The following is a 16,781-nucleotide window of genomic DNA, read 5'->3' as shown; positions in this document are numbered from 1 at the left end:
TAAATGCGTGAGTACAGCCGAAACAATCTGTACTTTTTGGTATTTGTTTTTATAGCGGCAATAGAAAAACAGATTCTGTGACAGGTTTCTACCTAGTATGGTACCTATGGTTCACGAGATATAGTCCGCTGACAGACGGACGGACCTAAAGTTGTTAAAATTGAGATAGTAGATATCTACCCGTTGCCAATTCACAGTCGATAATTATGTCTTAGGCTAAAGTGATAATGTAATTATTGTATGATACCTACATTATAAAATATGATGTCGTGCGATTATTTAACTCTATTCAGAAAGTACAATACCCTAAACTACCACTCCCACTAGGTGAGATCGCAGTCAAGGGCTAACTTGGGTTAGGATTTGAAAAAAATCGGTCAACTGCGAGTCTGTCTCGCACACGAAGGGTTCCGTACATTCGAACTAGAAATAACATTTTAATAGGTAACTAAAATTTAAAAGAAAACCATGGTGGATATTTTGAAATTATTATTTGTTTAGGCAATAGAAATACACATTCTGTGACCACTCTTAACTATTTCGGTTAACGAGATACAGCTCGCTGACAAACGGATAGCGGAAGCTTAGTAATAGAGTCCCGTTGGCACCCTTCGCGTACGGAACCCTAAAAATTGATAGTGAAAAGTAAGGGAATGGCTAGTGGTAATTGCAGCCCAACTAGAACAAAGAGAGTAGGTAGTTAAATATACTAGGTAGGTAGCGAAAAAAGTATGCATGTCTTCAATCATTTTTTCTTGTCAATTTGCAAACCTACTTAAATACATTAAAAATGCGCATCATTTACTTCAATTCTGTAAAGTTATAATATATTGTTGGTGATATATTATGTACCTATATGTAAAATATACTTAATTGCTAGTTAGAGGATGACTAGCTTTTGTGATATTCCAAAAAGGAATAGTTAGTGTATGTAAAAATTAATTATGATAATAAAATGCCTCAACTCTTATGACCTTTTGATTATGCGCCTTGCATATTAAGTTTTCAATTCCTCTAATCAATTTTCAGTACCTGTACATACTAGATTTATGAAAAACAATAGGTAGTCTGTGGCATCGTAGTGCACAAAGGATGAACCGATTTCGATGCGAATTTTTCTATTACAAACTTTTATCAAGCCCATATCATCGAACTCTGAACGAGACGTCATAAATTCATCATGATTAACCTTGGAACCTATCGCCCGGGTCACTGCTGAGCACGGGTATCCTAAGAATGAGAAGGGATATAGTTTAGGCCATAGTTTTCCACGCTGGCCCCGTGCGGATTGGCAGACTTCACACACCTTTGAGAACATATGGTATGTATATCTCTATGTAACTCAGGCATGCAGTTTTCTTTACCATGTTTTCCTTCACCGTTAAAGCAAGTGATATTAATTGCTTAAAACGCACATAACTCCGAAAAGTTGGAGGTGCCCGGGATCGAATCCACGACCATCTGAATTTTTATTCGCGCGGTCGACGTCATAACCAGAATATAGTAGTAGACTATTAAGTATTAACTATAGGTACTATAGACTCATAAACTCATGGCGATCTATGCAAATTAAACAAATTCTCTTTATGTCGTATTCCTCATAAGGTACCTACATTATATTCTGTGGCTTTCCTTTAGTCACACAGTGGTGTTCTTGGGGTAATGCGGTAGATACCCACTGTTCTTCCAAATACAACTCTACTAGTATTATTTCAAGTCTTCATCATCATCATCATTATCAACCGATGTCGTCTACCGCTGCTGGACATAGGTCTCTTGTAGGGACTTCCACACGCCACGGTCTTGCACCGCTTGAATCCAGAGGCTTCCTGCGATTCGTTTGATGTCATCTGTCCACCTAGTGGAGCGTTTTCTAACGCTGCGCTTTTCGGTACGAGGTCGCTATTCTAGCACCTTGGAATCCTAACGCCTATCGGTTTTTCGAACTAGGTGCCCTGCTCATTCCAATGTAAGCTCTTCAGAAAAATGCTGCAACTGCTGTCGCACATTGTCTCCGTCCACTGTCTAGCAGTGGCGTGCAGAGGGTCTATAACTAGGGTAGGCATGAGGTAGGTAGTTGCCTAATTACTAGCGGTCATGATAAAAAATGAGCATTGAACTATTTCAATCAGGGTAAGCAGCGCTTTTATGCCTCTATGACCTGCACGGCCGCTGCTGTCTAGGTCTTTTGTTAGCATTTATTATTTACTCTTATTAGGTGCTAGATATATTTTAGGACCGATAGCTTGTACAGGGACAGACAGTGGAAAAGTAATTAACTGGTCAAATTAGAGCTCCAAAGTTTGTTCACCAATATGGAATAGAGTTGGTAAGCATCATAGGACATTCAAAATTATGTGTAGTTTAAACTACTGCAACATTGCTATTTTAAAAATAAACATTTTAGTGGATGAGTCATTTTTTACTATTTTTTTGTTGAAATTACCATAATTGTACATTAATTTATTATTTTTTACCTGCTTACAAATTTAAAATAAATGCCAAATTAATAACAAAAACTTATTCAGAGTAAATTTATTATTAAAACTTATGCTGTATGACAATTAATTCTCCTTAGATTCACAAAAAGGGATGCCTGTAGCAAACAGCTTCAGCTGTACTAATGCAGTTCTAATGTCCGTATCTGTAATGAATAAAAAAAAAATCAGAATACACTGCTAATCAAAATTTACTCACGTATACCTCACATTTTATAAAGATGTTTTAATCTGTGTGAATAACTAGTTGTGGATTTTAACCAGCTTACATAAAACCAGCAAGATCAAGCACACTAAGAATTAAGACGTCGCGTCGTGCGGAAGACCAGATGGGGAGAGGTGGTGCTTGCAATGCCATACTTTTGTCGGAGCAGCAATGCTACAAAGTGCCCCTGTGGCATCCAATACTGAAATCCACAGCGTTGCAGCGGAATTGCATTGTGTGGCCTAACTCTAAGTGACAGTGAATAGAGTTACAATTCACAAGCAGCGCGACGAGAGGCGTTAAGAGGGCGCCGCGCGATGTGCTGCTAAAGCGCGCTCATAATATTCATTTTACAATTTCAACTATATGGCAGTTGTTAAAAAAAGAAACCATGCCTAGAGGCATGGTTTGTTTTATGTGCAGTGCCCACAGCGGAGTGATGTAGACATCACTCCACTGTGGGCACTGCACACTAAAAGTTTAAACGAATTCTATTCGATTTTATCGATTTCATTTCTAATAAGTAGTTGTTAATCCAGTAACAACTTGAATCCGTAAAATTGTCCTATATTTTATAATATTAATAAAAATGATAACATACTTTTGAAATTCCCACTCTCTGTTATCTAGTGGACACACTTGCCGAGTTTTGAGCCAGCGGGAAATGCAATGGAAGTGGAATGCATGCTGAAACAAAATATATACATATCATGATTTTTTACCCTGATCTCTCAGAAATTAACATTTTTGTGTCTAAATATATCTGAAGATTGCTGAATTTTACAAATTTTTACATTGACATTTTTACAAATTTTCTATAAAAAAGTGTCAATAGGTACCTCAAATTTATTCCTCAGATAAAAGTTATTTGACGATTGATAAACCAGCCCTTAGAATCTTAGTGTCAAGTATTCTAAAGGCTGACATTTTTAATTTACCTTAGCTAGACTTCTCTAGTATTTCTATTAGTAGTAATAGAGGTCAGTGATTTATTCAGTTTAACTTACATTACATACTCCCCATGCTACTGTGCATTCTTCACTGGTTGCTGATGCCTGGTTGGCTTGACATTCTATACATAGGTCCATTATGTGGTTACGACAGATTGCACAGTTGTCTACCACAATATCTAAAATAAAATATAATGCATTATGGTTAGAAACCTAAAATTTTTTTGTACTTATAGTTAACATAACTTCTTTGACCTATAATTATACTAACATAGTCCTGCACTATAGGTACTTAATACTTATCTGTAAAAAATCTGTAATCTGTAGGCAAAAATCGGTACTATAATCTTATAGTTTATCTGCAAGCATTAGAAATTATAATCGAGACCAGTCTAACTTGCAATTTTTTACCACGGTAAGAAACAAAGGATCGCGTTTTCGTTATAACTAGGGTTATGTTGTCATTTGATAATTAATTATTGTTGTGTTTAACATACCCCATGCCCATAACGCTACAGCATTCCACTGTGAACAAAAAGTGCAGATGGGATCCGTTAATTTGTTGGTCAAAATAATTATAAAACATCGCAATGAGTAAGCGTAAACGCTAAACGACTATTACCTTTTTGACTTCAAATCTTTTTTTATCACCTTTACCGCTGCTGGAAGAAGCCATTTCTACTTCTTCATCGTCAACATCCATGGCTGAAGCCATTTTTTTAGGAATACCCTACTATTGAACGTAAAATTTAACAAATTACAATTTTGAATTACTTTTATTTTTTAGGCAATAGGCAATTTCATATTGTCGATACTCGATTGACAGGTGACAGCAGCCACAGACAAAGAGTTGACACAAACGTCTGTTCCTCGAAGACCGTGGTTCTTTTTTCATCAAAATATGGTTCGTTGGGTTGCTTCAACTATCACCCGGTTACGTATTGGGCACTCTTGCACTCCAGTCCATTTGGCCAAACTGAGAATTAGAGATCACTCTTTGTGCGAATGCGGTTTGGATGAAGGGTCACCCTCCCATATCCTCTTTTCCTGTCCAAGACTTGTATATAAACTTTATGATGTTCTCCCTCCTAAGATCCCTCGTCCCCTAAGTGTTGAATGTCTCTTAATGTTTGTGTTTAGTCCCTATGTAAAATTTTTGTGTAAATATATTAAGTCTAACAAAATAAAATTGTAAATTAATCTATTAAGTTTAAAATATTCTGTATATATTATTGTTTATGTAAGTACATGTACATAATATTTTTTATTTGTGTTGTTGTAGGTTATTTACTAACATCATAACCCATCTAGTCCAGTTACCTACCACAAATCGGACTGGGATTGTCCAGAAAAGACTTGGATGTAAATAAACCGTTCAACCTCCTTTGTGTTTTCTCCAAACAACGCGTCTTTGGCGAAGTGAATTGTGCTGTGTGGCACAACAAAAAGCCACTAAAATAAATAAACAACAACAACAACAGTAATGACATTGACAGGCAACTTACGTTCTGAAATCTTGCGAATTTAGGATCGAAGCGTTTTTCGGAATCGACAGAAACTTTTCTTTATGGTATGGTAGAAAGAAACGGGTAACATTAGTTTGATAGCGGGCGTTTTTAGGATGCCATGAAATGGTGGGTTATTTAAATTAATAACATGGTATTTTGCTTGGAATTAGGTATTCCCAGAGGCACAGAGAAATAGTATTACGTTACTGAATCATTAACTACACTGATTACACTATTGTTTCGAGATGACCAGCTGATTCGACATAATTATTATGTTTCGTTACGGCTGGTTAAAGTTCACCCTCTTCCAAGTCGCTCCACTCGGCTTTTAAGGCTCGCTGCATTTTTAAGACCTTCCTTCGCAAGCTTTGGCTTTACTCATTACAAAAACACTAGAGGTAAAAGAAGAATAGACAAGACTATGTGGAGTCGGTGTGAACAGACTTCGTTCTGGACTACTTACGTCATTATGACTGAGTTACGCTGGACATACTCCGGCTACAAAAAGCGTACCTACTCTAACTCCACACTTCCATTACAAATTAAATCTCATCATATTTTTTCAACAAGAGAATACACTAGTGACAGGATACCTAAGCTATCTAGACATCAATATTTCAAAAAATAAAAGGAAAGTATTAGATGGTAGCTGAAGCCCGCGACTTCATACGCGTGGATTTTGGATTGGAAAATCCCGTGGGAACTCTTTGTTTTTCCGGAGTAAAAGTAGCCTATATTACTTTCCGTCCTTTCAACTATCTATGCCAAAAATGAAGTCGATTGGTTGCTTAGTTAGGGCGTGAAGGTATGGCAAAAAAACAAGAAACGATTCCAAAAGATCCTCCTTACTCAGCATAGATACTAAGTGCAAGTAGATAGTTTGTCTGTATATTTGTTGAAAGTGTACATAGTTACTTTCCTACTTACTTGGATTATTTTAATAAAAATATAATGTTATGTACCTATAACCTAGGTAGAGGTAGGTATCTACGGACTAGATACTGAAGAAAGAAGTTAGAGGATAAAAAAAACGAATAGAAAAATGATTATGCTACATGATAATTTTTTAATTCAATTTCATCGGCTTGAGTGTAGCCCTCTTTTTGTCTTTTGTATGAGTTTTTCCATATTTCGTAGAAGCACACAGTTGCCTGAAACCTGTAGCAGACCAAGAGCGGGACAGACACATGGGTAATTAAGGTCCAAGCCCACACTCCGTAAAACTCCATCTAGAAATTAATAATTCCTTTATCATTATTTCATCAATTGAATAATATTAATAAGAGCCTCAATAGCTCAAGGGACGGAGCAAACTGAATTTCGAAAGGTCGACGGTTCAAACCTCTCTCGTCGCTCTATAATTGTCGTACCTACTCCTACGCTTACTTGGAGGGGAAAGGGGTCTATTAGTCATGATTAACATAGCTAAATATTCTTTAAAAACTATAACCTGCATAGTAGATAGGTAGTTTTTGATAACGATTAAATTGTAATAAATAAGTACGATGAGAGTTTAAGACAGCTGCTACTGGGCATCGGCTACGTTTGATAGAAAACGATTTTGTCGTAGAGGGGTATATAAGTTAAATAAACCCATACTTGATCAGATTTTTGTTTAATATGACCATCATGATTTAATGATCATTATCACGATCAACTTATCGCCTGCTCATCTCTCAGAATGAGAAAGAGGGGTTTGGCCATAGTTTACCACGCTGGCGTGTGCCAGTGCGGATTAATTATCAGACTACACACTGCTTTGAGAATATTATGTAGAGCTTTCAGACATGACGGTTTCCTCACGATATTTTCCTTCACGCACCGTTAAAGCAAGTGCTACTTAATTGCTTAGAACGCAAAACACTCCGAAAAGTTAGTGGTGCTTGCCCGGGATCGAATCCTGGACCTCCAGAACAGAAGGTCGACGCAGCAGATCTACCTGCATTGGATGAAATTCAGCGCGGGCATTCTTGACGCGGTTGAGCAGCCATAATGCCAGGTTGCTCACGAGGAGGAAGGTCACCAGTTGTCGACCTGGCCGCTCCTTGCTGCCAGCGCAGCGCCGGGACCACGCGTCTAGCACAAGTAGGGTTTGACCTGAGCTTTGTATTACGGCGCATAGTGGTGCTATGATTCTGAAACGTGGACAAGTACAATTATATCTAAATAGACTATACCTACTAAGACTGAGAAATTGGAATAAAATAATGATTAATTCCCTATGTAGGTTAATTAAGCTGCGTTGTTTAAAATTAATACATAATATTAAGTATACTTAAGTAGGTATGTAACAGATATGTAGGTACAATTGTATATTATGATGGTACCTTGTTGCTCTCTTTCCCTCAGGACCCTGGTGTATGAGGAAGCCAGCACCGATTATTTGAAACAAATAATAAAGATATACCCCACATTGGGTCACCAATAGCAGTGCATGTTCTAAAGGCATCGTGGCTGAGGTCTGGCGTAAATTTAGTTTGCGCATCCGCTGTATGCATATTCCTGATCCCATTATCATCAGTACAAATATTACTGTCTCCCATATATTTATCTGAAAATTACAATTCATGGGTTACTATTTTATTACAACTCTCAATTCATTTATTTATTCAGATACAAGTTAGCCCTTGACTGCGATCTCACCAGGTGGCAAGCAGTGAATAGTGGGCCGGTGATGCGTTGACCATGATGATAATGATGTGGATGTTAGTGATATTGACTGGGTCCGACGTAGGTAAATGCTTTCAGAAATTAGAGTGTTTACAGTGATCGCTAAACAAGTAGGTAGGTAGTCCAAGCTGAAAATGAGGCGTATGACCTGCGCAGTGTACACACAAAAACAAATCTCAGGAGGGCTTGTGCATTTTACCCTGCACAGAATTATGTAGCAAATTCAGATTGGACTATTTGTTTTGCGTTCGCTGTAATAATATAGTAAGATTAATTTAAATAAAGAGGTCAGATAAACTTACTTGTAGTAAAGCAAGTTCAATGTGTTTCTCGTTTTGGAAAAGGCCATTGAACAACATAAGACTGACGATAGTGCCGGCGAGAACTGCTACGCCCATGAAAAGACCTTTATGCGCACTGCCACAGTCTACTGAGAAGTGGCTATTCGATTTTATCCTTCCGCAGCATTGCCTCTCATTAAGCTTTACGTTGGATTTTTCAGTTTTCTGCATTCAAGGATATTAATATTTAAAACAAAATAATATCCAAAGATGGGTATACACTATACATTTTACGAATTTAAGAGCATGCATCCGTTATAAATAATTTCTAAATGCATTTTTTAGAAGAACCTCAAAGAAAAAAAAAAACTCCGTCCGAGGGTTCCGTACTCGGGTATTTGTTTCGACATTTTGTACGATAAATCAAAAACTATTATGCATAAAAATAAACAAAATCTATCCATGCGGTAACCACAAATCACGCTTTTCGGATTTTTTCCTTTGCTTGTGCTATGAGACCTACCTGCCTGCCTTTCATGATTCTAGGTCAACGGGAAGTACCCTATAGGTTTCTTGACAGACAAACAGAAAGATAGACAACAAAGTGATCTTTTGAGGTACGGAACCCTATCATACCATATCGGTCATGTAATAGTTTATAAGTAAGTATATATAAAATGTTAAATATGTATATTGTTAGAAAATAAAATAAAAATAAAATAAAACCCTAAAATCGAAGTAGGTAATACAAAGGGATATGTATAATTATTAATTACCGATCCAGGTACGGTGCAGATATCATTGTAAATAACAACTATTATGACTGAGCAGAGCAGGCTGTATTCAACTCCGCAAGGCCTCAAATAAGGATTCATGGTTCTAATTAGTGGCGTTATCATGTCCGAGACATTGCAACTCCAAGCCTCTATCTTAGCGGTTAAGTTTGCATGAATTACTTCACTGCTGCTTGTGAAATTTCCATTTATATAGTCTTCTAGTGAAGTTGTGTTTATTACTTCTTCAGTCATAACTAGTTTCGATGGGCCACTCATATTTGTGTACCTCAACTGAGCTGGTTGGTCGTATGCTACGGCGACTATATCATCCCTGGTTTCTTGTATAACTACGTTAAGCCACTCGCATACGTTAGTAGCTATTAAATGCATTAGACCAAATCTGTCTAGGACTACGCCTCGCATAGGATCTAGGACCTGCAATAAGATACCTATAATTAATTTTAAATATAGGTATGATACGAAAGCTTGGGAATGAGTTGCGATTGATGTGCCATTGATTGAATGATTTTGTAAAGTAGTGATAATAAAAGAAAAAGAATACCCGCCTGAGTTTGTTGTGGGTTCTTCTCAGACTTGGGCGCGTTTGGAACCCTCGTAGCTTTAATTTTAAGTTTACGTAATCAATTATTATCACGACTATATCATCTTTCAAATCTAAAATATCGTACAAACAAAAGGTGTAGGTACAATAGTACCTATTTTGAATAAATGATTTTGATTTTGATTTTGAATAGGTATTATTTAGAACAATACTCATCGTAAGAATGAGTAACTTGGCGAGCAAATCTTTAAAAAAAGAAAACATTTAGCAAGTGGGCATGTTCTAGTAAGTAGAGTTCTAGTAGTGAAGTAGTAGTATAGTGGTAAAGGCACTTTTAAAACGACTTGTTTAAAGAGTAGGTGCTTTAATTTTAATAGGTATGTATTTAACTAGTAGATATAGGTACACGAATAAATATTTTAACCTTCAGTTATGCGGTGGTCATGTGCAAATAATCTGAAATCCGGCGTCACACAAATCCTGGTTTTGTAGTTAGCACTTTTTAGTAAGTATGCTAATCCACCAATAACTGCTTAAAGTTTGTTAATAATATAAAACTTCGTGTTCATTAAATTAGATACAACTATTATAATAAATAATAAGTAGACAATTTTATCATAACATTTTGTTCAAATCAATATGAATTTGTTATTGAAATGTGATGTAAAATGTTTTGGGTGCAAATTCCACCGTTGGATTCTCTATTGTGCACGAATCACAGTCTTCACGAGGAGAATGGGAATATTTTAGTCATATTTAAACATGCCTTATACAAAAATTAATATAAAAATATGTATAATATAATGTATATAAAATTAGTGTTTGTTTGTTTGTCTGTCCATTCGTAAACTATGCGTTTGCACATTTGATCTGATTGAGTTGGAACTTTGTACAGTTAATGTTGATACTTCCGATGAGATTTCTTGTATAGTATTAATATTATCAATGTACAATAGGTGACACCGGACACGTAAGTCGCATTGTATCGCAAGCCGGGTATTAGTTAGTTGTTTAATTAATTAGACTAAACTTACATCCGTATAAGAGAATATAAAAATAGTTTGTGCCACCAAAAAGAGAATTCGAAGCGCAGGCTTGAGAGCCACAATAATTAGCTGACAGTCGCCGGAGAGATCGAAATATTCGCCAAACTGCAGGCAGGAGTAGATAATGGAGCCCACACTGAACCCTGCCACTCCCATATGCAAGTAAAAACTGCCGTATCGTGTTCGCTTTACATTATCTGCAAAAAATAGGCATATTTTGTCACTTTTTAACCCCCGACCCAAAAAGAGGGGTGTTATAAGTTTGACGTGTGTATCTATGTACCTGTGTATCTGTGTATCTGTTTGTGGCATCGTAGCTCCTAAACTAAGTTTTTACCTATTAAGCTTTTATAGCAAGAAGAACAATGAGTAATCCTTATTTTATTAAACAAAACTAATTGAGTTCATTGTATAATGAATCTTATTAATTACTTACCTAACGAAACACATGAGATACCTACCATATTTACTTTTCTTTGCAATTCGAAGATGATAAAACGTGTACGCAAGGAACAGCATACTCACTACGTAGAGATACATTGTAAATATCTGGAACATAATAATATGCAAATTGCTGAAGTGCTATTATGCCCTTGCCAATTATTTAGTTTGCAAAATTCATAAGTAGGTACTTACATCAGATGTGATATTCGTGTAGAGCTCATTTTGGATTGTGCTGGTAATAGGTAATGCTAAGCCTAAAACTATTAACAATTTTGCGTAAAATGCTGACAGTACTACGGTCATAGATTCACTGAAACAATTTGATATATTGAATTAATTAGTGTAATTCTCTAACAATAGAGGTAATAGAATTAGTTTACCTATTGAATAGTTTCCAAACTATATTATTGAGAACCTGGAAATTTGATCTGTAACACTAGAAGTTAAATCTAGTACACATAAAAAGTAATATCACGGATCACTTCATGAATTCTAAAATTTTTGATGTTTGGATCAAGCTAATTCATAGATCATTGGATGTTTTTATCCAAGACTGCTTTATCATAAATACCTAAACCCAGGTATCTAAGTTAAATAAGATTTTCCAGAAAACATGAGATGAGAATGAGTTAACGATATTTCTGTGTTTATTCCAACTCCGCGAGCAAAGCATGTGGTAGAAAATAGTCTATTATAATTACGTATTGTAGTAGATTTAGTGAAGTCAGGCGTTCAGCAAATTCACCGTATTAATCCATATTAGTAAATATGATATCCCTATCTATAGATCACTGATGTATGTACGCGTTTATAATTAGCAGATATAGATATATTGATATAAGATCCCTTGGGTAGGTATAAGGCTGCGTTTCCACCAGAGTTGTGTGATGTAGCTAAACGGTGAGCGAAGCTGAAGCTACACTACGAATTTTTTTTATTTGTTGCTACAGTGGCAATGGAAATACACATTCTGTGAAAATTTCAACTCTCTACCTGTTACGGTTCATGAGATACATCTCGCTGACAGACAGACGGATGGACGGACAGGCGGACGGACAACGGAGGCTTAGTAATAGGGTCCTATTGGCACCTTCCGGGTACGGAACCCTAAAAACGGAATAGGGTAATGCGGAAGACTTTGCTTGAATAAATCCGTACCAGATAAATTTAAAATTATGTAAAACGAAAACATCCTTCGAAAAATTAAAACGTTGCGTTAAGACATTACTTAAATCCAACTAATAAATTTCCCACTATAGACATAGCATAGAGATATTATGGCTAATAGGGGATTAATTGGTTGGTTTAGTTTACTCACTCGCCATGTGACAGCCGTTTTGTGGCTGGTACAACAGATATACGATCCACGCTGGTGCTCGTGCTGCACGGCAACACCACACTTAGTCTTGGCAGTGAATGGGGTGGTTGCTCTCTGAAAAAATCACATAATTTTCAAATTTATGTAGGTACTGTAAAATATTGTTTTTTTTTTTTTACTTTACAGACTAACGCTAGGCTTTGCTGCAATCGCATCTACTAGCAAGTAGTGATGTAGACTTAGGCTGAGATCTATAGTGCGTGCCTACTTTGACTTTGCTCAGACTTAAGACCCTGTTAAAACGAGACAGCGTTATACCACTGGCATAAATCTGTCTCGTTTTAACTGGAACTTAAGTCTAAGCAAAGTCAAAGTGCGGTCTATATTTTTCAACCTAAGATAGACCGCGCTTGACATATGCCAAGCTCAAGTCAAGGCTCAAGTCAAGAGTGAATAGTCACTCCTGACTTGAGCTTTATTAAAAAAACCGGCTAAGTGCGAGTCAGACTCGCGCACTGATGGTTCCGTACTCGGGTGTTTTTCCCGACATTTTGCACTATATTAAATCAAAAACTATTATGCATAAAAATAAATAGAAATTAGAATCTGTTTTAGAATTTACAGGTAAAGTTCTTTCATATGATATCCCACTTGGTATAGTTATCTTACTTTGAAAATTGAACCACATTTTAATTTTTTTTCGGTGACGTAACCACAAATTTACGGTTTTCGGATTTATTCCTTTACTTGTGCTATAAAACCTACCTACCTGCCAAATTCTAGGTCAACGGGAAGTACCCTATAGGTTTTCTTGACTCCGTTTTTTCTTTTAAGGTACAGAACCCTAAAAAGTAGGTATACGGAACGGACCTACAAGCGAAAACTGAAGCCGGAAGCAAATCCTAGCAAGTCGAATTAGAAACGAGCTGGCAAATCGCTGCAGGCACGAGTAGGTATGGGTCCGTAGTTGTGACTAGGTGCGGTTGCAGACTTCGACGATGCCTTGAGGTACGATAGTAGTAAGGTGAAGGAGGAAGCAGATGCAGGAAAAAATTCTTACGTCCACTCCAAAATAGCCCACAATTAGAATATAGGTACTTAATACTAATTATAGTCCACAATACATTATATTATAACAACTACTTAGTTACTTACAATTATAAATCAATGCAACTTCTAATTAAATCTTTTTTTACAGCTATTAGTTTTTTTTTTAAATTTATTTAGTTTAATTTTAATTTTAATTTTTTTTTAAATTTTTTAGTTAAATTTTATACCTCCGTACATCGTTACAGAACACTTCATAATTATTTAGCTCAATGTTGTTAATTTTGACATAAATAAGTCTGTATTATAAGTAAATTAAATTAAGTGAATCAAAACGGTATAAAAGCCAAATTACATTATTAAAATTTTAACCAGTAGCTACGCATAAAATAATGGTTAATAATTTTTGGCTCGTTAAAAATGTATCATGAATGCAAATAATTTTATCGTTCACGATTCGCTTGTAATCTTGTTTGCTATTTATTAAATTCTTCTCGCATGAAATTGCCTTGCAATTTTTATCACCATCAATTTTATCATTGTAATCCCATCTCCAAGAGTCGTAGACCACAGCTAGAATGAAGGTAGTAGTAGTAGGTAATGAAAAGTAGGTAGTTAGGTAAATAGTAATTAATAAGCTCAAAAATATAGACCAAAATAAATAAAACCTTCCTAAAAATAATAAGGCTCTATCAAAGTATGTTGAAACAAATCAGGTAGCGATTAAAATAAGAGAGGTGTTTTGTTCGAACGAGCGCTTATCGCCTAATAGTGCATTTAATGAAGCTCTCGGCCTCACCTTTCATCCTCAGGCACTGAGAGCAGAGGCTCCGATCTCTCCCGCCAATCCTTTGCCGCTATCTGATTGGATTTCTCTTTATTTTTAGACATAATTCACCTCACACTTAGACTCAGATTTTCACTTCAAGCGCATCACGTTTACACAATCACTTTTTAATTACGGCACCAACTCCTTATTCCTAAACTCGCTAACAAGATTAGCCAGTTCAAATAAAATGGTGACACGAAAATACTTCTCATGTGGATACTTGCAGTGTTATAAGCGGACTGTATTGAGTTCTGAAGAGTCGCTCTTGTGACGCCAGAACTTACACATGTGTGTAAAGAATTAGTAATTGATAATAATTTGAAATGAGGTTAGGTAGCTTAAGTGCACACCAAATTATTACAAACAATGTTAATCTTCGGCTTACAGTCCGCAAGAATATTGAAATATTTTCTAAGGCTTTGGTGTAAGTTTTAAAATTATCACACGTAACACCGCTCACTTTGGCAGATTAACGTTTAACTTGAAAACTTACACCATATATAAACTCTTATAAACGTTTTGTCTATAATATGTTATAGTCCAAAGCCGAAATACCGGCACATTGCGCGATTGGCCTAAGCAGTCCTCAGAAATGCTCTGCGCCGTACGAGTTTTTTGGCCAAAAGTAATATTAAAATACAAAAAAAAAAAACGGAAAGTTGCCTTGTTTATTGGTTGGCTAAATATATGTTATCATAACTGATTGTCTACACCAAAATATGATCTACAATACTGGTGGTGTTGTAGGTGCTAGGTACATATTATGAGATTTTCTATGGGGAGTTGAAAAACCTCAGCATCTCCTTTACACGTTCTATTAATTGCACTAAATTTGCATTGGTCTGTAGGCTAGATGTCCTTACGGGTAAATAATTAGCACGGGCGGTGTCAGTTTCAGACGGCCCTCCTAACGAGCACATGCACCCCCTCCCCTCCACTTCTTATCCTCAACTCTACGCGATTAATTAGACGTCTACCTCTAAAAGGTCTGGCTTAGCGTTTGATCTATCTTAGTTAATATTAATTTGATAAATAAAAACAACATTAAATTGCGTCTGCATATTAGGTGTCTGTAAGTTTTTACGTCTCTCTGACGCAGTGGTGAGCGCTGTGGTTTTATAAGGGAGGTCCCAGGTTCGATTGCCAGCAGGGGTTTGAAAATTTATACTGAATAATCTCTGGTCTAGTGGGAGGCTTCGGCCATTGAAGTTTACAACACTACCGGCAAAGCGATTAAGCGTTCCGGTACGATGCTGCGTATAAATCAATCCAGGGGTATGGATTTAACTGAACTGACATACCCCTTTCAAGTTAGACTGTCGTTTTAGACTGTAGCATCATTTGACACCAGATAAACATAACTTGTGTAATCGATAAAAAGCTAATAGGTATTTTTATTTTTGCTACTGAAATCTTTCGCTGCGTATTGGTACAGCTACATAACTTTGCTATGAATATCTATCTCATATTATTCAAAAAGTCATTTATATATAATTTTTATATTTAAGTATTTATAGTTTTTGTAAATAAAAACATATATTTAAATAGAATAAAGATGTCGTTTTATGAAAACTAAACTATAACTTTGCCAATATTCAGAGGAGAAAATCCTAATCGTTGGATTACGAAGTTAAATGAGTTAAAAAGTTTTTGGAGCACAGGCACAGTTTAAAAACTAAAGACAATTTCGTAAGAAAAAATACAAAAATCGAATGTGTTTATAGTTCTATAGAACCTTAGAGTGCATCTTAATAAAAGCAAGGGTACCAACCGTCCGTGTCGAATTTTTCGTTCTAAGCTAGTGCTTGTCTGCCGATGAGGATGGTAATGGTGATGTGGACCGTGCTCGTAAACTGTACAAGTCGAAGGTTTGTTGGAGTCTCGTGCGTCTCTTGTCCTATAAAATATTTAATGTAATACTACATTGACATTTACCAACAATAATCCTAGCTGACTAATTATAATGTTTTTACACAATAATTTCCTCGGAGAGACACTCAATATTTTGGTGAAAATTTGAGTAAACATATCGATGACTGTAAGTTGCTTCAGGGATGTTTACTTCAAACAGACAGACAAGGCGTTAGGCGGGAACTAATTACTATGTAATGACAAATGTATTATGTATTTAGGTCACATTATATTATATCACAGTCCGTATTTATGACAACGTGATTTTGAAATTATTAAAATAGCAGCCAATAAGTTAGTAATATCTTAGCTAATCGCATCTTACAATATCTAGTAGACAAGTAACTTATATTAACATAACATTTTCACTTACCATTGTTCTATAAAATCGTCCATTTTGTTTAGTATTAATGTCTTCGAATCAGCACGTGTTGCAGGATCAATGTACTTTGTATTTTTCGATCTTCGTTTTTTCTGCATTTTCGGCTCTCTCAAAGTAATCCCTTGCGATGATTATATTATCACGAATGTCTAAGCATAGTACATCTAATTCTCCGAGATAAGATATCTCATAATATTGGAGAGTCAGGAAATCTAATCTATCTATACATATAATAAAATTGTAGAAAAGTTGTGTCTGTACAATGGAAATATATAAAAAAAAAGTAGCAGGGGTTGTTGTTATATCGATGCCGAACCCGAAATTGTAATTAATTTTTTTTTGTCTGTTTGTCTG

At 36.0% G+C, this 16,781-nt stretch overlaps 2 protein-coding genes across 3 annotated transcripts; both read right to left on the bottom strand.

Moving 5' to 3' along the window:
• Window positions 1–2,520: 2,520 nt before the first annotated feature.
• LOC123866146 (RING-box protein 1A) lies at window positions 2,521–4,493 on the bottom strand. The gene is made up of 5 exons (XM_045907515.1): window positions 4,276–4,493; window positions 4,151–4,178; window positions 3,711–3,832; window positions 3,305–3,390; window positions 2,521–2,644 (listed from the first exon to the last, which is right to left on the bottom strand). Exons 1-5 carry the CDS (start codon window positions 4,366–4,368, stop codon window positions 2,632–2,634), a joined length of 342 nt encoding a protein of 113 aa, XP_045763471.1. The 5' UTR covers window positions 4,369–4,493; the 3' UTR covers window positions 2,521–2,631.
• Window positions 4,494–6,194: 1,701 nt separating this feature from the next.
• On the bottom strand, window positions 6,195–16,587 carry LOC123866131 (proton channel OtopLc-like). 2 transcript variants are annotated; one of them, XM_045907488.1, is made up of 11 exons: window positions 16,419–16,587; window positions 15,906–16,031; window positions 12,259–12,372; window positions 11,133–11,250; window positions 10,958–11,045; window positions 10,485–10,693; window positions 8,889–9,323; window positions 8,134–8,337; window positions 7,489–7,712; window positions 7,101–7,296; window positions 6,195–6,390 (listed from the first exon to the last, which is right to left on the bottom strand). In XM_045907488.1, the coding sequence occupies exons 1-11, from the start codon at window positions 16,523–16,525 to the stop codon at window positions 6,208–6,210; spliced, it is 2,004 nt and encodes a 667-aa protein (XP_045763444.1). In that variant the 5' UTR covers window positions 16,526–16,587; the 3' UTR covers window positions 6,195–6,207. The 2 variants fall into 2 exon arrangements, with proteins under 2 accessions (XP_045763444.1, XP_045763445.1); XM_045907489.1 differs by lacking the exons at window positions 15,906–16,031; window positions 16,419–16,587 and adding an exon at window positions 14,105–14,469.
• Window positions 16,588–16,781: the final 194 nt, after the last annotated feature.

The sequence above is a fragment of the Maniola jurtina genome, chromosome 6 (genome assembly GCF_905333055.1).
Source record: "Maniola jurtina chromosome 6, ilManJurt1.1, whole genome shotgun sequence".
Taxonomy (NCBI): domain Eukaryota; kingdom Metazoa; phylum Arthropoda; class Insecta; order Lepidoptera; family Nymphalidae; genus Maniola; species Maniola jurtina.
The sequence above is the reverse complement of the archived record's forward strand: the minus strand, read 5'-3'. Positions and strand labels throughout refer to the sequence as shown.